Below are 24,829 nucleotides of genomic sequence, written 5' to 3' on the forward strand. Positions count from 1 at the left end.
TTTCCAACAACAGACAACCATTTATTTAACAGTGCCTTTTATAAAAGAGACTATAATATAACTAAAAATTACCATTATGTAGAATATTTTTGTACTTAAATTTTATTTGTTCCCATGTTCTAGTGTGATGACTCTGACATTACAATGAATGAACAAAGTAATTATGTAATTATTAAAATACAAAAATATAGGCTAATAAGTGATAAAAACATCTAACATGGCCACTTCTAATGGATTTAAATTGTCTGCTACTTTTTGCCAGCCCTCTCTCCTGGCTTTTGCAGACTTTGAGGTGTTCCCTGGCGTTTTGATAAAACATTTATCTCAGAAAAAAAGCAGTTATCTCAGATAACTCAATCCAGCTATACTAATCATATCCGGCAAGTGTGTTCGAAGAACCTAATTAGCCAGATCATGTTTAGCACGATGATATCATCTTGGATGTGTAATTTGATCTCTGATGTTTTAAGCAACGTACGAAGAACGGGCCCCTATTCGCTACTTGGGGTACTCTCATTTATTTTGATGTGATTACACAACAAATTGGCGACAAGGATGGCAGTTCATCGTCCTCCTACATACTTCCTCCTACATACAATGTCCTGGTGAGCCTGCAGTTCCGTTTGGGATATGGACGCAAATGTTGAGAACTACTTGTTGGCGATTCATGCTGAGGGAGATGACTGGCCTGATACTCGTAAGCGTGCTACACTGCTTCACTGCCTGGGCACAGAAGCACAGAGAATTTTCTACACTCTTCCTAATACCGGTACGACCTATGCATCTGCTCTTACAGCTCTCAGAACGCATTTTGTACCGAAAGTTAATGTCATTGCTGAGCGACATAAAGTTCGTCAAAGGGAGCAAAGGCATGACGAAAATATACTTCAGTATGTGGCCGCGCTTCGTGATATGGTGTCATTATGTGCATTTGGTGACAAAGAAGATGAAATGCTGAGAGATCAAATTGTGGAGAAAGTGCACAGCAGTCGAATTCGTGAACGCTTACTACTTGAAGCGGATTTGACGTTATACAGAGCAGTACAAGTGGCCGTTCATGTGGAAAATGCCATGGCTAATGCGAGTGAATTTGCAAAACCTGCCGACTTACCAGTTCAACGGCTATATGTCAAAAAATAAATAAACGATCATGCGTAGAACCACACAAGGTAAAACCCAGAGCCATTCAGCACGCAAATGTTATCGCTGTGATTCCAGCTGCCATTTGGCAAATTCCAAGCAGTGCCCTGCTTTAAACAAGACATGTAAGTTGTGTGGTAAAATGGGACATTTTGCAAAAGTGTGCCGCTCTGGATGAAGACAGGACATCAGAGAAATCGAAGTTCCTGAACTGACTGTTTTGTACATGACTAACACATTTGCTGCTTCAAACAAAATTGTGTGTGACATTGAAATGGGCACATTTTCTGGTACTACGACGCAAGAACTAATTGTTGATACTGGATCATCCGTATCTTTGCTTCCAGAGCATATATATAAGCAATACTTCTCTGAACTACCCTTGGAACAGTCAGATGTGCGTCTTGTCACATATTCAAAAGATGACCTTCCAGTGCTGGGATGTATTAAGACGTCTGCGCGACATGGTGAACATTCAGTACCTGCCACATTCTATATTGTGAAAAGTGGAAACACACTTATGCATGGACTTAATATATTCCTTGAACTTGTGCATAACAGGAAATAGAGTACTCACCCCCAAACAGTCAGTGCAACAAGTGTTCAATACTGATACACCATCCTTTGGCTGTGCAAAGAACTATGTACACAAAGTGAAAATGCATGAAAACTTCATTCCTGTGCAACAGAAGCTACGCAGACTACCTTTTTCTGTAAGGGATGCTGTGTCTGCAGAGCTGAACCGCCTACTAGCAGCGGATATTATTGAAAGAGTGGATGCTTTGCCTTGGGTTTCGCCCATCGTAGTTCCTCAAAAGAAATCTGGAGACATCAGAATGTGTGTGGATCTTCGGGAACCCAACAAAGCAATCGTTGTGGACAGCTACCCCATTCCAAACACTGAAGAACTCTTTTCACAGTTGAGAGGTGCTGTGATGTTTTCTACAATCGACCTGGCAAATGCTTACCATCAGGTACCACTACATGAGGACAGTAGGGACCTCACTGCTTTTATAACACATGATGGTTTGTTTCGTTTCAAGCGAGTTTGCTACGGATTAGCATCAGCCCCAGCGGCGTTTCAGAAACTGATGTCTACTATTCTCAGGGGTGTTACAGGCGTCCAGTGTTATCTGGATGACATTGTGTTTGGTGACTCTGTTACTAGCCATGATGCTCACCTAAAAAATAGTGCTGCACAAACTACAAGAAGCAGGTCTGCAACTAAATGAGAAGAAATGTACATTTCGCCAGGAGAAGCTCACATTTCTGGGACATACCATCTCCAAAGAGGGACTGATGCCAGATCACAGCCACTTGGAAGCAATATGTAATGCTCCACCACCTTCGGATGCGCCCACACTAAGATCATTTCTAGGCCTCACCGCTTGGTATGCTAAATTCATTCCTAACTACGCAGCTGTTGTTGAGCCTATGAGAGATGTCCTTAGAGGAAATTCAAATTTTGCATGGACTAATGAAGCACACAAAAGTTTCCAGGAAGAAAAAGAACTGATTACACAGAGCTCTGCATTGGCTTTATTTGATCCTGCTTTGCCCACAATTGTTACAACAGATGCCTCAGACTACGGCATAGGTGGCATCCTGACTCAGCTTCATCCAGATAAGTCAGAAAGGACCGTGGCTTTCGCATCCAGAACCTTGACATCGGCAGAAAGGAAATATTCTGTTGTTGAAAAAGAAGCCCTTGCTTGTGTCTGGGTCATTGAGCATTGGAGAACATACCTGTGGGGCAAACACTTCAAATTAAGATCAGAATACCAAGCCCTAACCACCCTTTTGACTACTAAAGGTATGGGACGAGCTGGACTGAGAGCAGCACGATGGTCTGCCAGACTGTTCTGCTTTAACTATACTATGCAGTACAGATGGGGGGTTGACAACCAGGTAGAGGATTGCCTTTCGCGTCTTCCATTGCCAAATTAAATTAATTCTGACTTTGATTCTGAACCCGAAACTGTCGCTGCTATCACTACACTCCTGTCAGCTGTTCCTGTGGCCGAGTTTGCTGCTGAAAGCTCCTCATGTCCTGAGCTTGCCAAACTTCGTCAATACATTGAGTATGGCTGGCCCGCTACATCTAAAGCCCTACATCCTGACATGTCCAGGTACTTTCCAATACAAGACGAACTGTCTATTTTGCACTCGTATGTGCTAAGAGGACCACACAGACTGATTGTGCCACTTAGTTTACGTTCACGTCTGGTCATCCTCGCTCATGATGGCCATCAAGGCATTGTGAGAACCAAGCAACGGCTTAGGGAGCTATACTGGTGGCCAAAGATTGATTCGCAGGTACAGTCCACAATTGCAACCTGCGTCACCTGCCAACTCAATGATAAAACTGCTAGAACCACACATACACCACTTACCCCAGTTGACTATCCAGTAGGTCCGCGGCAGAAACTGGGCATCGACGTGGTGGGTCCTTTCGACATTGGTTCTGTTAGTTGTAGATACGCTATCACATTGATTGACTACCATTCAAAATGGCCAGAGGTAGCTTTTGCACCTCATATGACTGCATCTACCATTAATTGTTTTCTGAGGTCAGTGTTCAGCCAAAAAGGGAATCCTCTGGAGATTGTTACTGTCAATGGGCCTCAGTTCCTGTCAACGGAGTTCAAACTATTTCTACAAGAAAGAGATGTAAAGCACATCCGTACTTCTATATATCACCCGGAAGGAAATGGAGCTGTGGAGCGCTGGAATAAGGTACTGAAGGAGGCTATTCTGACTGCAGAAAGGGAGAGAGCCCCTTGGACATCGTTCACTGCGGATTTTCTGCAGACTTACCGAGCCACACCTCACGCCACGACAGGAATTTCTCCTCAGGAAAATGAGAACAAAATTGACAATTTTTCCAAAGTGCAATGTGAATCCTGCTATAAAAAAGCTGAAAACAAAAGTGATGTGAAACCAGAGGAAAATGAAAGCATACCTGGATACAAAGCGCAATGCAAAGACTCCGGGGCTCAAGGAAGGCGACTTTGTACGGGTGAGAAAACCTGTGGATGTGAGAAAAGGGAAATCAAAATTCAGCAACCCTATGCAGATTGTTAGAAGGAAGGGGACACATAGTTGTGATGGATGAACTTGGGACATATCTCATTGCACACAGAATTTACTCAGGTTCCTGAACACTCTGAACAATCAACTCCTACTGCATCACCTGGAAGTGGTAACAACCAATTGGAGGGACGTTGTAGAAGGAAGCCAGTATGGCTGAAGGACTATGTAACTTAAACTGCCATAGTAGGCAAAGAAGAAAGTAATGGGAAAAGAAGGAAAAGGAAAACCCAGAAGTTTAGTTCAGGAAAGTTGTGGTTTGAACTGAAAGGATGTTCATGTAACTATTCATGCTATATGTGTTTTGTCAAGAGACATTGTTAAACATTGTTCTGTGATAGGGATATTGTTCTAGATATGAAAGTAGGAAGGTGAAGAGGAAGAGGTTGTTGTGCTTATGGAGAATGAAAAGTAAAGAGACCTGTTCGCTACTCGGTGTGCTCTCATTTATTTTGATGTGATTACACAACAATATCAACTGTGGTTTCAATGACCCATGACCAAGTAAACACTGTAATAAATAAATCATGTAATATTTTTAAGAAATTATAATACTGGAATGCAGAAATACTTCACAAAACAAACTGCCATATAGCTAATTTAAGACAATATGTTAGAAAAAATACATAGATGGAATAATTCTTGTGCTTATTATCTGGTGAGTCAACTAAAGTGTCAAAGTGTTACATCGAATATTAGATTTATGTTTCCAGTAAAGATTGTTTGCGAAAAAAAAAGGTTTAGTGCATCAAAATGTTTACCGAAATGGAAATGACAATTATCGAATCATTTTTTGATTATCGATCATCGAATCTTTTTCCATTTAACTTCAAATGTTGGGAAAAACTAGTTTGGAAAAACTTTTTGTTGAGAAAAAGGGTTTTAAAGCAAATAAATATGGCGTCACATGACAGAAGCTGTATTTGTTGATCCCGTTAAAGCACCATTAAAAAGGTTCATAATATTCATATAATTAAATTATTTTATCACTATTGGTAAGAATAATACGTTACCTCTCTAACATCATTCTTCCTTATTTTTGTAATTTTGTCTGTTTTTTATAATCTAAAAAAAGTTAAATAGAAAAATAGCCTAATAGCTGCACCCGTTTCTGAATATTGCTGGATCAAGTATTGATTTAAATAGTCTATATAATGAAGTACAAAAAAATCATAAAAAATAATTGTTTGTATACAATTTAATAATATATAATAAGGTGTTGTTTGAAACGGATGAGGAAAACAGCGCCTTGAAAATCTCTGCCGCTCGTCAAAACTACAGATGTGCGTCTGTCAAACGAAGGAAGACTGAAGGAGTTTCCAATAAAGGCAGAAAGAAAGGTAAAATAAACATGTTACGTCTGTAAAGTATTGTTTCCGCGACTTAAACCCTAATTATCATCCCAAACATTTAATCTTTCTCTCTGAGCATTAAATCACATATTATTTATTTATTTAAAACACAAGATTATTAGCAAGAACCTTTTACATCCATTTACTCCAATGAACAAATGATCATTTCTCCTCTATAACTGAAATAATTATTCATTTAGTCTCATGTTGAACAAACACTGAGAATGTGCAGAATTTACTGCTTCAGTGATCTGATGTAATACAAGAAAAAAATATGATATATAATCATATATAATTATGATGCAAAAAAGTTAGAAATTAATAAACACACATTGACTGAAATAATCGGGTAAATGTCAATTATCCTGAAAACATGAATGCTAAAACGGTCTCTAATCGGTCTAATTGTGTGAAGTGGAATATAAATGAAAACTTCTTGTTTATTGATCTGAGTGTTGCTGTAGTGCTGGACATCAGTCATGTGATCATCACGGCCCAATCACAGCCACCGTACTGATATTCAGATCAACAGCACTCTTACTCATGTGATATGGATTAAATATTGGAAACATGATGAAAGCAGGAAGATCCAGATCTACAGGAGTGACGTATACTGACTATTGACCGGTAAGATCCTCAGAGAGCCAAAACACCAGAAGAATGGAAAGAGTGTGTGAGTGAAGGTGGTTGTGAATGTTTGTAGATGTGTGTTAGTTACAGGATCAGAGAACGACACCGTTCCTCCGTCATAGTCCAGATTCACTCTCACACGATCAAGCTTCTGTTTAACATGTAAACTAGAACCTAAAAGCGCTCCGTCCTCTTCATCATCATCTTCGTCCTGATCATACTCCACACTCCAGACATCAGTGTCGAAGAAACCCCCTCCCTTCCTCTGGTTTGATGCTGTAGTTACTCCAAGAGTCCACTCTGAACTCTCTTTAACCTCCACATCCCAGCAGTGTGTTCCTGAGTTAAAACCCTCTGAACCCAGAACACAGAGACACCACTCAAATCTCTCTGGATTATCAGGAACAGGTTTATAGTTCCCGCTGTTTCTCACACTGGTCAGATCATCAGACAGGACGAGACGTGAATCTGCAGTGTTTGGATCCAGAATCACAGGAGCTGATGAGACACAATCAACAGATGCTTTTATTCTGATCTTCATATAATGATCAAGAGTGAACCCAACACAGATTATTATGAATTATGACACTCGTCCTGTTGATCAAACACATTTTCCTCTGATCACTGTCAGTGCTGTTATTAGTTTCACACTCGTTTTTATCATCAGCGTTTAACGGCATCAACTACAAACATTAAATATGAGATTCAGACATTTGTGTCCATCAAGAGAAACTGATACTTTGGGAAAGTTAAATAACAATAAATCAATGAGATCTGTTGAGATTTATGCTGTAGATGAAGAACTGTAAGTGTGTGTCTCAGGGACGTGCACAGGAATTTTGAGGGGCAGTTGCTCTGACCTGAAAAAAGGGTCTTTATTAAAATACTGTATATATACGCAAAGAAGTAAAACACTGAAATACAGCACTCAATCACCTTAACTAGTACTAATAACACAGATTTGATCAATAATAATGCCACTGACGATTCTGATTATCGATCCGATTCTTTAACGATTCTTCTTGATAGCACTGTGTGGAAAAATGCAGTCATATGCTTTTTAAAAAAAACAAGAGGTTTTATTTATTTTAAAGCTTAAGCTTGAGTAAGCAAACTGTACTTTTTATGTAATTTATGTAATAAATAGAACCTTATTGTAAAGTGTTACTGATTAGTTATACACCGATTCAGACGTCTCCTGAGTCCACTGCTGGAAAGAGCAGTTGTTTTAACCATTCATTAAAATGAATCGGTTCAAAGGAGTCATTAGTTCGCGAATTGGACGTGTCATGCGCGCTGTGTGATTATCCCAGCAGTTAGGACATGGACATCCAAGATTTGTGTCAACACAGAAAACATTTCATCACTGGATAGTTTTTTTCGTTTGATTAAAGTGTTGTTTTATGTCAGCTGAATGTCCGGAACGCTTTTCAGAGAAGATAAGGCAACTTATTTAGCACAATTCACACCCAGCGGTAATTCAGGAGAGAAAAAAAATCTCAGAATGCTCCACATGAAACTTTTGGTCTCCCGACCTTTTACCACCGTGTCGATTTATTTTGATTAATATGTGCGAGGGAGAGAGAGAGCAAGACAGCGCTTAGTTTGGAGACGGTCTTGTTTACACTTTCGCCTGGCTCCGAAGAAAGAGAGAGCGCGCGCGCAATCGGGTCTCTCTCTCTCGCTCTCTCTCTCTCTCTCTCTGCTCGTTCTTTCAGTTAAACATGCGCTGTCACAAGCGCAGCAGTTCATCTACATTACTCACCGATCAAATAAGACTTTGGCGGGACAAAAATTCACTTTGGCGGGCGCTAAAACAAGTTCAATGCAGGAAAATTCATGCGTGAATTAAACTGAGTAGTACATGACCATGCACTCGCACAAATGCGACCACATACAATTTTTAACTCGCACATTCTCAAAAAATGGTCACAGTCTGGAACCCTGATGATGATTGTTCGTTTGTTATACATCACAAACTCACTTTTTCCGACAACGTTGAGTCTCACCCGACAACCGCGATAATCTCCTTCTAGGGCCGCTAATGCAGGCTCAGCTCAGGTGCCGGTCGCGTGCAGCGCTGCAGCCACATAAACAGAGTTTGCCCTTCCCCTACTGACTTTCACTTTCGGTGCCCGAATGGAATTGAATGAGGCTTTGCGATTTTTTTTTTTATCTATGCCTACGTGAAATTCTGCATCCATTGTACTTTTTATTTATTTATTTTTTTCCCCCTTGGAAGGGCAACGTGAGTCGAGAAGGGCATATGGGCAGTTGCCCGGGCAACCTGAGCAACCCCCCTGTGCACGTCCCTGGTGTGTCTGATCTTCAGCATCTGATCATCTTCATTTTATTGGCTCTTATAGTCTGTGTTTTGTTTTAAATTAGTTTATTATGACTGTCTATTGAGTTTGACTTACAATAATGAATCACCTTCAACACTTCCTAGCCACGCCCTAGCAACCATTGTCGAGCACCCTAGCAACCCAAATCCAAAGAGGGACATCTTCTAATCTGAATGTCATAGAGGAGTTGCGGTTGGTTTATATCATTCATACTGGCAAGCAGCCTTTGAAGTAACATCATTGGCAGCTGCCAAGCCACTCCCTAGCAACTAAACAGAGCACCCTAGCAACTGTTCAGCAAGACCTATGACTATGCACCAGAACATTGTAGAGACATGGTGGTTGGCTCCTTTGACTAATGCTAGCAAACAGGACTTCCATTATGCTACACATGCTAGCAGAATAGCTACATGCTAAAAGTGATTAGCTAAGTGTTAAATCTGGTCAACAATGCTAACTAAAATGCAGTATCAGCATGCTAATCATGTTAGCACCATGTCCACAACATGTTAATCATGCTAGCATCATGTTAATCATATTAGCATCTTGCTAAAACATGCAATAAACATGGTGATTGTGTTAGCATCATGCTAGAAGCATGATAATCTTGTTAGCATTTCGTTAAAAGGATGTTTGCAAAATGTTAAACATGTTAGCATCGTGCTAAGAACATGCTAATTGTGTTAACAACATGATAAATGTGTTAACATCATGTTAACAAAATGCTAATTGTGTTACCATCATGTTAACAAAATGCTAATTGTGTTACCATCATGTTAGCAACATGCTAATTGTGTTGGAATCTACATTTTCTTCAGGAAATGTACATTCTAGTTATTATTGTAATTATTCTGAGACTAATTTTTTTAAAGCTGCCGTCGGCAAGATTTTTTTGATCATATTCACTAAAACCGACACTATGCTCCGACAGAACAACATAAATCAGCCAGTTTTAGAGAAAACCCAGCGCTTCTATCTCCACCTGGAGCCTGTTATTTGTTTTGCAAAAATCCACCGCTCCCGGTTCTTCTGGTCCAATCAGCGCAGGGCTGTGTGAGATCTGTCAATCACAGTTCGTGCACACGCCACAGATAACCCCTCTCCCGCGCACGTTACAATATCACATACACACGCCTGAAGTTCACAGCTGTGTTGGATTGGACGAAGTATGATGGGGGAGAGAAAATCTACTAACAAGCTTCCAATTTCTCGGTTAACAACCAGAGCTAGGAGGTTCAAAACAAGGAAGGAAAAGAAAATGATGCTTCGATGCTGAAGAGATGGTGCGTTCACAGAAGATCTGGTGCACACACACTGACGAGCACAAACTCGATGGGAGGGTGATCGCTGGTGGTGGGGGAGGGGCATGAGAGTTGTAAACATTAAAAATTTTGGCTAAGTCGACTCAATCTGCCAGACTTGCCGACTGCAGCTTTAATTGTAACCTCCTAACAAACACCAAACTCATCTATCTATCTATCTATCTATCTATCTATCTATCTATCTATCTATCTATCTATCTCTGTCATGAAGAGCCTTTAACTCTCCACCCATCCATCATGTCCAGCTCAGATCTCCTGTTGTCAGACTCACTGTTTTGGACGATGTCCTGCATCTTCTTCCAGACTCTGAACGGCAGGTTGCCCAAGTATCGTGGCACATGAATCAAAGCTCCAGAAGCCATCTGTGGATCCGGCTGTGAGCTCTGGACTCTGGAAGAACATTCAGGAGTCAGAACTGCAGTGGCTTTGGATCAGAACCAGAGAGACCAGAGACAGGAGCAGATCACTCACCTTTCCATTGAGACTGGAAACTCCTGCAGAACAAACACACCATTTATCATCAAAAACTCAATCAATCATCAATCAATCAACCAATGATCTGAAATCAGACCTTCAGAAAGCAGATGTCATTGGCTTTCATCATCTCCTCCATGTCTTTGATTGTGTGTGAAAGAGCTGAGATGTGTGTGTTCATCTCCTCCAGCTTCTCCTTCATCCTCTGCTTCTTCTGCTCCTCTTCCTCCCTCAGTGCAGTGACTGTAGCTTCTTCTTCATCTCTGAGAAACTGATGAAGCTTCTCAAACTGCTGTTTAATCTGACGCTCTGTGTGCTCAGCTTGAGACTGAAATCAAAGCACATTCACTTCAATCATCTCAATCGACACACATCATTAATATCCAAGATAAACTAGGATACCCGACATAAAACGGATCCAGAAGCAGATTGCTGCTAGTCATTTACAGAAATAATAAACTGTTATCCATTATATATACCTGGCCTTTAACGGCCAGGCAGACAGTAAAGAACTTAGGAGTGATTTTTGATAGTTTGTTTAAATTCAACAAACAGATTGACAACGTTGTCAAGTTGAGCTTTTTTCAACTGCGCCTTTTAGCAAAGGTAAAATCCTTTTTAAACCGTCATGACCTTGAGAAGGCTATTCACGCTCTAATAAGCTCCAGACTGGACTACTGCAATGCACTGTATACTGGTGTCTCCCAGTCCTCTGTTGGCCGTCTTCAACTTGTCCAAAATGCAGCTGCCCGTTTGTTAACGAGCACTAAAAAACGAGAGCACATAACTCCGATTCTTTATTCCCTCCATTGGCTCCCGGTACATTTTAGAATTCACTATAAAATTGTATTGTTTGTTTTTAAAGCTCTTAACGGCTTCGCCCCATCTTACATATCAGACAGCTGACCATTCGGAATTGTGGAAGGACTTTGAGGTCGTCCAATCAACTCATGTTGGAAGTGCCCAGGTCAAAACTTAAACACTGGGGAGACCGTGCTTTTTCAGTTTCTGGACCTAAGCTCTGGAATAAGCTCCCCAGTGAGATGCGTATCGTTACTGACCTGGGCCTTTTTAAATCAAGACTTAAAACTTATCTTTTCAAAATGGCTTTTAGTACCCAGTAGTGTGGTGGCACTTTTATATTTATCTTTATTCTATTTTTTCTTTACTTTTTATTTCTTCATTTATTATTGTACTGGTTTTTGGTGTGTTGTTTTAAATTGTTGTTTAATCTGTTGTAAAGCACCTTGGTTCACCTATCGGCTGATGTAAGGTGCTATATAAATAAAGTACATTTACATTTACATATCAAATCATAACTGTATATAGTGATCCAACAGCTGTAATGAAAATTACTCTCATTTCTGTTTCCTCACCCTGATGTGTTGAACTATTTTCTCAAACTCTGCTTTCGTTTTTTCATTGTGTTTAAGTTTCTGTTGTAAGGACTTCAGTGCTGTATTGAGCTCCTCCTAGAATTGAACAAAAATACATTAAAACACCAGATTACAGTGAAGAGACGACAATACAGTGATATGATCATATAATGCAGTGAAAAAGTATTTGCCCCCATCCTGATTTCTTCTGTTTTTGTGTACATCTCATACTAAATTGATTCAGAAATTGCAACCTGAGTAAACACAAAGAACAGTTTGTAAATGACAATGTTTTGTCAAAATTATCCAATACCAACTGGGCCGGCGTGAAAATGTATTTGCCCCCGTAGTTACTAATTCCTCAGATCTATGAAACTGCATTTATAATGTTGTTCAGCTGGACTATACACAACCAGTCCTGATCACTGCAGCCCTGTTCAATCAGATCAACACTGAATACTGAAGCCTGATTGGTTCACATCTGTGCACCTGTACACGTCGACACCTGCAGCTCTGTGCTTTTCCTCTGCGGCTATCCAACTCTTTAGCAGAACATATCATTATTAAAGGGGTCATATGATGCGATTTCTTTTTTTTCTTTTTCTTTAGTGGGTGTTTAAGATCTGCAGTGTTACAAAGCTCAAAGTCTCAAACCCAAAGAGATATTCTTTGTAAAAGTTAAGGCTCAGCCACACCTTCCTATAATGCTTCATTCAAACACGCCGCCACAAATCTACGTCAGTGTGTGTGCGCAGAGTTTCATAACACCGCCCAGATATATACGCAAAGAAAGAAGGTGTAACTTTTATTCTCGCTGTATTATTGTTGCAGCCGGCGCGGCATGTCGTGGAGACGCTGTGAAACTACTTTGTTTGGCCTTCCAAAAGAGGACAAAATTAGAAAACAGTGGTTAAGCTTTACTTACAACACTGCTCCAGAAAAGTACAACCAAAATATTTGACTGTGTGTTGCGCATTTTTCGGAGGACTGTTTCCAGAACCTGCGAGAGTACAAGGCCGACTGTGCACAAAGGCTGATTCTAGAAAGTGGGGCAATTCCATCTTTGCTAGTACAGTCTGGCGCTTCTGACTCACAGACACAGCCTGTAAGTTTTCATATTTTAATAATTTGCTACTGACTATTCAAATGCATGTTTTGAGCAGTATAGAGTACGATCACAAATGCAGACATGATTTTATAGAGTAAGTTGGACTTGGATAGGTCGGTCCTGCAGCCCCATTATTCCTAGAAGTCCACGAAGAACTGAATAAGTCATGGAGCGCTCCCTGCTCATCAAGCGTCCACTATTCCTCTTCGTCTGCCTTCACCTTTGTTGACGGCACAAAGGAAAAAGGATACACCAAGCGCCCCCCATTGGGAGAGACCGTCGCCGCACACCTCTGACTAAAGCTGCCCATCCCTCTAAGCCGTGCAGAACTAGATCTGCCCTCGCGGACAGAGTGTATGCAGCGAATGGTCCAGCTGGATCTGCCCCTCATACAATGGCGGTCCTTAAAGTCTACCAGGCCAACCTTCTCTGCACCATGGATGAAACTGGTCTTGACCCGGCAGCCTTAAAAGAGCTGTGCCTCGCCGACCTCGCCCTGCGTGCCGCTAAGTCTACGACCCAAGCGATTGGTCGTGCCATGGCCAGTTTGCTGGTTCTCGAGCAGCACCTTTGGCCGAACCTGACGGTGTCAGAAATATTCAAACGGAGTTACTCGCTCCAGTTCTCTTGCAGGCTCCCCTGCTTCAGAAGTGTGACTAACACTTCAATCTCGGACATCGATGCTCACGACCTCCGAGCTGAAGCACAAGCTCTGCTAGCGAAGGGCGACTCAGGCTCTTACAGTCGCAGGTGGGGTGCTAGGCCCTGTGCGAACTTGAAATTTGAGGCCCTGCTCTTTGATGTGGATGCTCAATTGCGCATGAATAACAGTCACACGGACGTAGCTGTTCTACCATATTTTCCGGACTATAAGTCAGATTTTTTTTCATAGTTTGGCTGGTCCTGCGACTTATAGTCAGGTGCGACTTTTATATCAAAATTAATTAATTCTGACTAACATAAACCAAGAGAAAACATTACCGTCTACAGCCGTGAGAGTACAGATGCTGCTCCTGTAGCCTACCCCTGAAAAAAATAACTGAAGAAAACTAAAAAAATTGTTAACTGAAACATTAACCTAAAGACAACTGAAAAAGCCTGAACACAAACAAAATGCCCCCAAAAATAAAAAAATCTCCATGTTTTCGGTGCTGATGCGGTGGTGACGCAATCATGTAACATGTTGTGATGCAGAGTCAGAGACGTTCGGATCCATTTGCAGTATTTATTGAGAATGGTCAAACAGGCAAGGGTCAGAGTACAGCGTAGACAACAACGAAGAGAATCCAAGAACATAAACAATACCAGGCAGAGGTCGAGGCAGGCGGCAATCCAGAATCAGAAACGGTAAACAGGCAGAAGGTCAGGGCAGGCGGCAGGCAAGGAAACAGGTGTCGATAAAACAGTCAAAGGTCCAATACACGGAGAGACAACAGTAGAATAATAACGCTTGGAGATGTTAGCCGAGGCAGAACAAGACTTCGCAATGAGGGAGAGTCAGGCAACAGTTTATATGGAGAGGTGAATGGGAAACACCTGTGCAGGTAATTAGACCTAGGTACGGGGCTTATGGGAAGTGAAGTTCAATATTCCGGTGAAGGTGTTCGCTGATGAGTGGAGAGAGCCACAGAGGTGCGATCCGTGACACATGTAAGGGTGGTGCTGCAAATAACGCACCTAAAGGCTGTCACAAAGAACCAGCAAAAGTAATGATTATGAATATGTCAAATATAGCACGGAGACATTTTAATTGTTTACTAATAAACAAGTGTTTCTTGTGTCAGTGTCAGCTGCAAAGATGAAGTTGACGATGCTGACTCGCGATCTTCGCAGTAGTGAACGTGCCAGAGAGAAATGCACATTTCATATAGGGCTGGTCGGAATACCATTTTTTGAGCTTCGAAGCTTCGGTAGTAATGAACATCGAATATTCGAAGCTTCGGAGAGAGGGTGCTGAACATAGTCTTCTCTCTAATAAAGGCAGAAATCTCTATGTGTCTGTATGTCCGTTTGCATTATTATTATTTCGAGAACCGTTCATCCAATCGACTTCACACGGGAGTGCAGTGTCGCATTTGGTGCAATATAGATGGACACGCGAGACGCGACACATTCAGAATTGAAACTTTTAGTAAACTACAGAACAGCGCGAGAGGGAAGCGGCGCGCCTCACGCGGGCAGGGCTTATATTCTCTGAAAACGGACACTGCACTAGTGATATAAAACGCACACACAGGTCTGTTAAATGAAGCAATACTTTTAAGGTAGTCTAATATTTTTCTGACTAACAAATTACTGACACAGTAAAGGGTAGATTTAAATAAAAAACAACGAAATTTAAATAAAGAAAAACAAAATTTAAATAAAGAAAAAACGATATTTAAATAAAGAAAAACAAAATTTAAATAAAGAAAAACGAAATTTAAATAAAGAAAAAACGAAATTTAAATAAAGAAAAACGAAATTAAATTAAATTAAAAACGAGATTAATTTAGATTGATAATAACGGGTAAAAAGGCTAATACATTTTGTTTCTATTATTCTATTTTCCTCAATGTCAAAGCAACGCAGCTTAACCCAAAACACAAGCTCAGGCATGCACTTCGGTCCATACAAACTCCGCTGTTCTGCGCTCTAGCCAGAGAACACTCCCATTGCTGGAACACTTAGGCGTCGGTTCTATTTCTAGCAAGCACGTTTTCCGCGTGGCCTGAGTGTTTCACGTAGGCAGTGTGTGCAAACTCCAACCTGTTAACATGGGAGCCAAAATAAAAACGGACACACCACGCAGCCAGTGAGTCGCCGGCCTTATTCAAGCGTGAATGAGAACCGTTTTGAAGGGGGATCCCAGGTGTGCAAAAAACAAACAAAAAAACGAATATTTGAATGTCAAATTTTCAAATCGAATACCAACCCACCAAACGATTTTTCGAATATTCGGGTCCAGCCCTAATTTCATAAGGATTACATTAGCAGAGAACAGTATGTTTTCTTTCGTTTTGAATTGTTCTGTTTAAAAGTAGACATTTCAAGCTTTCTATATATTTCTCAGGTCTGTGACAGGCTACCTTATACCGAGTTTCGGTTAATTTATGAGACAAGCTCCAGTTCACGTGCCGGTGCCTTCGTGTCGTGAATATCTATTTTCTACTATATTTACTTTCTACTTCTTATTTATTAAATCCAGGCAATTGGTTGATGAAACATTGATTAAAATTAAGATACAATTTATACAAAACGAAATTAAATTTAAAGACAGGCTTTGTGCTTTCTGTTTGAGGTTTCTGTGAAAGTTTTAAAGCAGTCTTTTAGTGCCGCTTTCAGAGCGCTCACGTCCGTAACAGAGAACTGTCCCGTCCGTAAAAATATATATTTGTATTTTTTTGTGTGAAATAAATTTCTAAATAAATGCGACTTATAGTCCAGTGCGACTTATATATGTTTTTTTCAGTGTCGGCGTGGGTTATGCAGATGCTAGCTGTTGCCACCGCATCTCTGGAAGTGCTGATAAATTTATCCAGTGATCCCCCCAGTGACTTATGAAAGTCTTCCTTCTTTTTAATTTTTTTCCTTTTCTCAGAACCTGATTCGTGCTTGCGAAATTGGTCGCGTTCTCTTGCAGCTGACATGTTGGCTTTCCCTCGCTTTAGCTTTCCCCCTAAAAAAGGACGCATTACATAATTTGTTGGATTTTTTATTTTATTTTTTATGTGATCTTGACAGAGACATCTCATAGATACATAACTAATGTATTATAACAAAAATTAAAAAATAGTTCGCATCCTGAATTACCTCAATATTTGGCTGCTTTTGGCCTAATCGAAGGCCTGATCGCACAAAGATCTTTGCTCCTCACAACGGCCGACCTTCGGCCTCTCTCGCTAAAGACACCCTTCTGCTGGCTCTGGCATCGGTCAAGCGAGTTGGTGATCTGCAGGCTCTTTCAGTGGGCTCTTTCGAGTTTGGGCCTAATGACAGTAAAGTTCTCCTTAGACCAAGACAAGGCTATGTGCCTAAGATGCTTTCCACGGTCTTTAGAGCTCAGGTCATAAAGCTCTCTTCCGTTCTGCGCTAGTAGCGCAGCACTGTTGGATTGCGTTCCCCATAAGTATCAGCTACTTATGCAAGGCGAGTGAACAGTATCGAAAGGGGATGTTCCAGTTACTAACGTAACCCTGGTTCCCTGAGATAACGGGAATGAGTATTGTCTAGTTTGTCGTGCTACTGTACACAAGTCGATGCTGCTGCTCATCAGTAGAAAAATTCGGACGAAAATGGCTTTCGGTGTGACTTAAATAGGCAGTCGGTCCTGTCCGTTTTTGGCGACTGAAAAGTAATTTGTCTGTGCAGGTGCAGAGCAGGCTTCAGTATTCAGGGAAAAACTAAGTTTACTCAGTTACTGATGCAATGCTCATGATCTCAGGGAACCGAGGATACGTTAGTAACCGGAACGATCTGTGACTTGTAATGGTTCTTTACATGTGAATCAAGAAACATTTGTCTTACCTTATATGACGAAACCACTTCACTGATGGGTCTGAATTTATGATTGTCATGTTGTTTTGAATCTCTGCACACGATACACACAGGCTGTTTGTCCTCCAGACAGAAGAGTTTGAGTTTCTCACTGTGTAAACTGCAGATCTCCTCAGACCCTGATGAACGCCTCTCATTTCTCTCCTTCAGGAACGACTCACACAAGTTTTTTAACACAAGATTAACTGGAGGATGATAGTTTGATCTTCTCCTGCAGACAGGACACTCCTGAGATTCCTTGGTTCTCCAAAACTGTTGAAGACACTCTTTACAGAAACTGTGACTACAGGATAAAATAACAGGAGCCTTGTAGATTTCACAGCACACAGGACAAGACAGTTCTTCTGCAGAGACATTTAGTGACTCCATTTTCACTGTTTGAGCTCCAGCAATCTAAACTTTACTTTCACTTTCTGAACGACTGTTTAAAAAACAAATCACCATGAGAATCACAAAGATCAGAAAACAAATTTGTTCAGAAAGAAACATCTCAAATTCTTATGTAAAGTTTTTCTCTTCGTATTCCGCTGATTCTTTATTGCTTTTGTCGAGACAAAGTCAGTATGGCAGAAAAGAGAAATAACAAGTCAGCCTCTTCCTGGTTAGTGTTGTAAGAGGGTGGAGCTTCTGATCAACCCGTGTTGAAACAAGTCAAAGAACAACATCAGGATTTCTTCATGTAAAATTAACTTGAATTGAAACGTTAACATATAACGCTTTAAAGCCTTAGATAAAACACAAAAGAACAATGAAAATACTGAAAATATTAAAAATAAAAGATCTCAAAACCTTTGTCACAGAGTTTCTTCAGGGTCTGACATGATCCAATCTTTCTCAAAATGATTTCTTCTCATGCTGAAGTTTCAGTGATAAACACTCCTCTGTTTATCATGCTGATTGTCAGTGTTTGTAGAAACGAACAGATCAACAGATTAAAAGTCCTGAATAAACAGGAGAAACGGAGATGAGACAAAAGTTTGTCTCTCAGGAATCACTCATCAGCACCTTTGTTAATACTTTCTTGTCACTTATGAAAAATATACTCACTTCATTAGCATAAAGACATTTCTTAACGAATAGAATTTCAATATACAGTGCGTGCAGAATTATTAGGCACGTTGATTTTGTGATCATATTTTTTTTCCAGGCACATTTTACCAATTCCAAACCACATTAATCGTAATATATTAGACAGAGGCGATAGACTAATATCCTAGATGGCCGTACTCCACTTTGCTCGTTCTAGAATATATTATTTAGTCCCCATAGATCTGAACACACTTAATTAAGGTAAGATTATATCTAACCAGAGGTCACAACCTTTACCATAGAACCAAAGCTGACCAACTTACTGTAACTCCTACTAATGGTAACTCTGTATAATCATGCTGTGATTTCCCATGTACACTTAGTTAGAATAATACTATACAATAATCAGTGGTTGAGGTTCACCATATTTAGATTGGTGTAACAACACTCTGTCGTTCTAAACGGAAAACCCATTATTAGCCTCTACAGTCTAAGTATACATTGACTAATGCCGATGTGTTAGTCGGATCTCTAAAGCTTCAGTCGGTGTGCTCCTCTGCTCCACCCAAGCTGGATTCCAGTCCGCTTACTAAGCTGAGCGCAGAATTGTGGTGTTATGGACTTAACGTAATCTACTAGAGTTAATCATTTCAGAGTAAGTCAGAATAAATCCAAATGTAACAATTTATTATTAGTCAGGTAAATGTATCATGCCAATTACATAATCATTTCAAAGATAATCAATACAATAACATCAAATGCTAAAGAGATAAAGAGTAAAAGATGCATACCTGACATTAGAATGCCTCGCTGCCTGCTGTGAGTTTGTTTGCTTCGGTGCTGTAAGCTCCGTCTTAGCCTTGTATTTCTTTGTTTTGAACCATCATTTACTACAATTTCTAGTTGTTTATACTACTACTAAATACAGCTTACCCAACATCTCAGATTAACCTGACATCGCTAGCTTCCGTTACTACTAGCACAACACGCTAGTAATTCGCTAGCCTGTTAACACGGCAGCCGTGCTCTCAGCTATTTTTTATTTATTTTTCTCTTGCGCGCCCACGCCTTTGAGTTCATAAAAAGCTCAGGTGAGTAAGAATCAGTCAACAAACACGGTGAGAATGTCTTGTCCTGTTATTGTCACCTGCACTTCATGTCACATGTTTAGCATAGCCTTCTCTGTCGGCAATATAGGATTTATATGTGATAAATGCAAGGAGTCAGTTAGGCTGACGGAGAAGATTTCAGAACTAGAGACACGCATCCAAACTTTAATTGAGGATAGTAAGAGTGCTAGAGCTTTAGATAATATTTTGGATGTGCCTAGCATAGTGAACTCTTTACATGATTCAGTTCCAGCTGAAGTAGAGCCCGTGCAGCAAGGCAAATGGGTGACAGTGAGGGATCGCTCTGGTCGCGGATCAAAAAACCACTCTTCCGTTCCGATTACCATAACAAATCGATTTGCCCCACTCAGTGAAACACCCACTGAGAATTCTGTTGATTGTGCCCTAGTTATTGGCGATTCTATTACACGGAACGTGAAAATAGAGACACCAGCCACCATAGTCACATGTTTGCCGGGATCCAGAGCGCCTGACATCAAAGCAAATTTAAAAGTGCTGGCTAATGCTAATCGTAAATTCTCTAAGATCATTATTCACGTCGGCACTAATGATGTTCGACTCCGCCAGTCGGAGATCACCAAAATTAACATTAAAGAGGTGTGTGAACTCGCAAGTACGATGTCAGGCACTGTAATTTGCTCTGGCCCCCTTCCTGTTCGCAGGAGTGATGAGATAGTTAGTAGATTGTGTTCACTGAATCGCTGGCTGTCTGATTGGTGTCCGCGTAATAATATAGAATTCATAGACAATTGGAAAAGTTTTTGGGGCAAACCTGACCTGTTGAAAAGAGATGGTATTCATCCCTCCTGGGATGGTGCTGCTCTTCTCTCTAGTAATATGGCTCATAGTCTTAGAGCTCAAACATGACAATCTGGGGCTCAGGTCAGGAAGCAGACAGACTGGCTTAACCGACCGTCTGCTAGCGGCCTCGCGTCACCCAGGTCAGATAAATCCCATCACATAGAGCCTCTTTCACCTAGATATCATCATATAGAGACTGTGTCTTTTCCCCGAATTTGGAAATCCAAAAAACGTTTAAACCCATCTAAGGTTAAAAATTTAATTGATGTTCAACAAATAAAAAACAGCTATAATACAGATGAGCAAATGCTAAAGCTTGGGTTGCTGAATATTCGATCGCTTACTTCAAAAGCACTCATTGTTAATGATATGATTTCAGATAATAACCTAGATGTGCTGTGTTTGACAGAAACCTGGCTAAAACCAAATGATTACATGACTTTAAATGAGTCCACCCCACAAGATTACTGTTATAAACATGAGCCTCGTCTGAAACGCAAAGGGGGAGGTGTTGCTGTAATTTATAGTAATATTTTCAAAACCACAAAGAAATCAAGTTTTAAATATAATTCTTTTGAAGTGTTAGTGCTTAATGTAAAAATATATAGTATAAATGATAAATCACGTTTGAGATTTGTGCTGGCTACTGTATACAGGCCACCAGGGCACCATACAGACTTTATCAAAGAATTTGCGGACTTTCTATCAGAATTAATATTGACTGCAGATAAAGTACTAATTGTTGGTGATTTTAATATACACATCGATAATGAAAAAGATGCATTGGGATTGGCATTTAAAGACATTGTAAACTCAATTGGAGTTAGACAACACGTGTCAGGACCTACTCACTTTCGTAATCATACTCTAGATCTAATATTATCACATGGAATAAATGTTGATGCCGTTGAAATTCTGCAGCAGAGCAATGACATCTCAGATCATTATCTAGTCTCGTGTAAACTTCATTTAGCCAAGGCTGCAAAGCCGACTCCGTGTTTCAAATATGTTAGACCTATCACTTCTGCCACTAAAGATTGCTTTATTAATAATAAATCAGTTCTGATCAGTTTCATCATCTCAGCATCCTGGATAGCTTAGAAGAACTCGATATTGCAACAGAAACTTTTAACTCTCTCTTTTCCAGCACTTTAGACACAGTTGCTCCGTTGCGCTTAAAGAAGATTAAAGAAAATAGTCCAATGCCGTGGTACAACGAGCACACTCAGGCCCTTAAGAGAGCAGCCAGAAAAATGGAGCGCAACTGGAAGAAAACAAAACTAGAGGTATTTCGCATTTCATGGAAAGAGAGCTCGATTGCTTACAGAGAGGCTTTAAAAGCTGCTAGATCTGCTTATTTTTCAACCCTATTAGAAGAAAATAAACAAAATCCTAGGTATTTATTTGAAACTGTGGCTAAACTAACGAAAAAGAAAGCTTCAAGCACCGAAGTTTCCAAGCAACACAGCAGTAATGACTTCATAAACTTCTTCACTTATAAGATTGATAATATCAGGGACAAAATTATAACTATGCAACCGTCTACTACAGTATCGCATCAGGCAGTGCATTGTAGTCTCCCTGAGGAAAAATTTGATTCATTCGTTGCTATAGGAGAGGAAGAATTTACTAAACTCGTTAAATCATCTAAATCTACAAAATGTATGTTAGACCCTATACCGACTAAGCTACTGAAAGGGATGCTCCCAGAGGTCATAGATCCTCTTCTTAATATCATTAATTCGTCTTTGTCTCTAGGGTACGTACCAAAAAACTTTAAGCTGGCAATGATTAAACCGCTTGTTAAAAAACCGCAACGGGATCCTACAGAATTAGTCAATTACAGGCCGATCTCGAATCTACCTTTTCTGTCAAAGATATTAGAAAAAGCAGTATCCTCACAACTGTGTTCCTTTCTTGAAAGAAATGATATATGCGAGGATTTCCAGTCTGGATTTAGACCGTACCATAGTACTGAGACAGCTCTCGTTAGAATCACAAATGATTTGCTCTTATCATCCGATCGTGGTTGTGTCTCTCTATTAGTGTTACTCGATCTTAGTGCTGCATTTGACACTATCGACCACAACATTCTTTTAAATAGACTAGAAAACTATGTTGGCATTAGTGGAATTGCACTAGCATGGTTTAAATCATCCTTATCTGACCGTTATCAGTTTGTAGCAGTAAATGAAGAGATGTCTTATCGATCACAAGTTCAGTATGGTGCACCACAAGGATCAGTACTAGGACCGCTGCTGTTCACTCTGTACATGCTACCCTTGGGAGATATCATTAGGAAACATGGAATTAGCTTTCACTGTTATGCCGATGATACTCAGCTCTATATTTCTTCAAAACCTAACAAAACTTACCAATTCACAAAATTAATGGAATGCATAGCTGATATAAAAAATTGGATGACTCATAATTTCCTACTTCTAAATTCTGAAAAAACAGAGATTCTAATTATTGGACAAAAAACGTCCTCACATAATAACCTAGAATACTGTCTAACACTTGATGGCTGCTCTGTTAAGTCTTCGTCGTCGGTTAGGAACCTGGGTGTGTGTGTGTGTGTGTGCTCTTTGATACCAATCTTTCATTTGAAAGTCACGTGTCTAGTATCTGTAAAACCGCATTTTTCCATCTTAAAAATATATCTAAATTACGTCATACGCTCTCATTGATAAATGCGGAACAATTAGTTCATGCGTTCATGACCTCAAGGCTAGATTATTGTAATGCTCTACTGGGTGGTTGCCCTGCACGCGTAATAAACAAACTACAGCTAGTTCAAAACGCAGCAGCTCGAGTTCTTACCAGAACCAGGAAGTATGACCATATTAGCCCGGTTCTGTCAAAACTGCACTGGCTCCCTATTAAACATTGCATCAATTTTAAAATATTGCTGATTACTTACAAAGCACTAAATGGTTTAGCTCCGCAGTACTTGAGCGAGCTCTTAACGCATTATAGTCCTTCACGTCTATTACGATCTCAAAATTCCGGCCAGTTAATAATACCTAGAATATCAAAATCGACTGCTGGCGGTAGATCCTTCTCCTATTTAGCACCAAAACTTTGGAACAATCTTCCTAACATTGTCCGGGAAGCAGACACACTCTGTCAGTTCAAAGCCAGATTAAAGACACATGTCTTTGACCTAGCGTTCACATAACACATTATAGACTTCTATAATTCAATGTTAGGCTGCATAGATTAGGTCAGCTGGAACCGGGAACACTTCCCATAAATCCTGATGTACTCGTTACATCATGAGAAGAATGGCATCTACGCTAATTTTAGTGTCTTTGTTTATCCCGAGGTTTTCCCGCAGCCTGCCGGATCCAGGCCGTATCCAGATCTGATGAAGGACCTTCGCCTGGACCCGATGACAACGCAGTGCTGAAGTGCCAACTAGTCTCTCCCTATGGAGGATCCCTTTACCACTCTACAGATAAAGCGTCGTCGGGAAAACTCAATTCGCGTATCTACCCCGAATTGATAAAATAAAATAAAATTCTGTATTAAAATTATAAGGAAACACCATTACTTTGTTTAGGCTTGGTTTGTAGGGAATTCCAAACCTGCGCACATATATTCAAACGCACATAACTATAGAACCAATTCTTAATGCGCATGTGACCGCCATTAGCATTTCTCACAGGTTCGTGTTTAAAGTTGGTGTAGAGAGAATGGTGTCATCTTAGCGGCCCCTAATTTAATAACAAATGATCGTTGCGACGGAAGCGAATCAATCAAAACTAACTTTAGCTGGAAAATAACTTTATTAAAGAACCGCTATAAAGCCAAAACAATCTTACCTTAAATTATACGTTTATCTTTGTAAAGCTGCTTTGAAACAATCTACATTGTTAAAAGCGCTATATAAATGAAAATGACTTGACTAAGCCACATGAGCTGACGCTGAAATCTGGATGACTTTGGGACATATATGCAGTGTAGGCTTGTCTTGCTGTTTCCTCCATGTTCTTACCCCAGAGCACAGATGGGACATTTAATTCTGTTCTTTTATACTGCATTATATCATTTAGGTATGTTTTGCTGATCTTGTCAGTTGTGGTCGATCGGTGTAATTTAGTGCTTGTGATTCGACCAGCCCTATAGGTGTACCAGTCCTTTGACTTTGACTGTTGCCATGTCACAAATTCCAGTTTCTCACATTGATGAGGTTGTAGTGTAGTTTTAAGTCTGTGAAATGTATCCTCACATTTCACCTGCATTTCCTGCGGTGAGAGTTCCCTGAGTGTTACATCAAATAAAGCAGTCAAAGGCTCAGGTAAGTCAGGATGCTCCTCTGAATCAGTGTCAGATGATGCGGTGTCTGTGTCACTATTTTCCAGGCTTGTCAGCACTGCAGCACAGGGGTCCACAACCTGCAGTTCCCGGAAACATCATCTGTCAACACTGATAATAGAGCAACAAAAAGACACAGTTACTGTGCTGCATAATGTTCACATCAGAGCTTTAAA

The 24,829-nt window shown here is 40.3% G+C and overlaps 1 protein-coding gene across 1 annotated transcript; it reads right to left on the reverse strand.

Moving 5' to 3' along the window:
• Positions 1-4,659: 4,659 nt before the first annotated feature.
• LOC311066094 (nuclear factor 7, brain-like) lies at positions 4,660-24,535 on the reverse strand. Its single transcript, XM_084087092.1, has 7 exons — positions 24,520-24,535; positions 17,344-18,314; positions 11,730-11,825; positions 10,451-10,681; positions 10,351-10,373; positions 10,151-10,269; positions 4,660-6,710 (listed from the first exon to the last, which is right to left on the reverse strand). The coding sequence occupies exons 2-7, from the start codon at positions 17,740-17,742 to the stop codon at positions 6,178-6,180; spliced, it is 1,401 nt and encodes a 466-aa protein (XP_083943218.1). The 5' UTR covers positions 17,743-18,314; positions 24,520-24,535; the 3' UTR covers positions 4,660-6,177.
• Positions 24,536-24,829: the final 294 nt, after the last annotated feature.

This window comes from Abramis brama (assembly GCF_963993115.1).
Source record: "Abramis brama genome assembly, chromosome: 16".
Lineage (NCBI taxonomy): Eukaryota > Metazoa > Chordata > Actinopteri > Cypriniformes > Leuciscidae > Abramis > Abramis brama.

Coding starts and splice junctions, on each gene's coding strand:
- LOC311066094 (XM_084087092.1), bottom strand. CDS start 17,742: ATGGAGTCACTAAATGTCTCTGCAGAAGAACTGTCTTGTCCTGTGTGC. Junction 10,682..11,729: donor AAATAGTTCAACACATCAGG/GTGAGGAAACAG, acceptor CTTTGATTTCAG/TCTCAAGCTGAGCACACAGA. Junction 6,711..10,150: donor GCAGGACATCGTCCAAAACA/GTGAGTCTGACA, acceptor GTGTCTCATCAG/CTCCTGTGATTCTGGATCCA.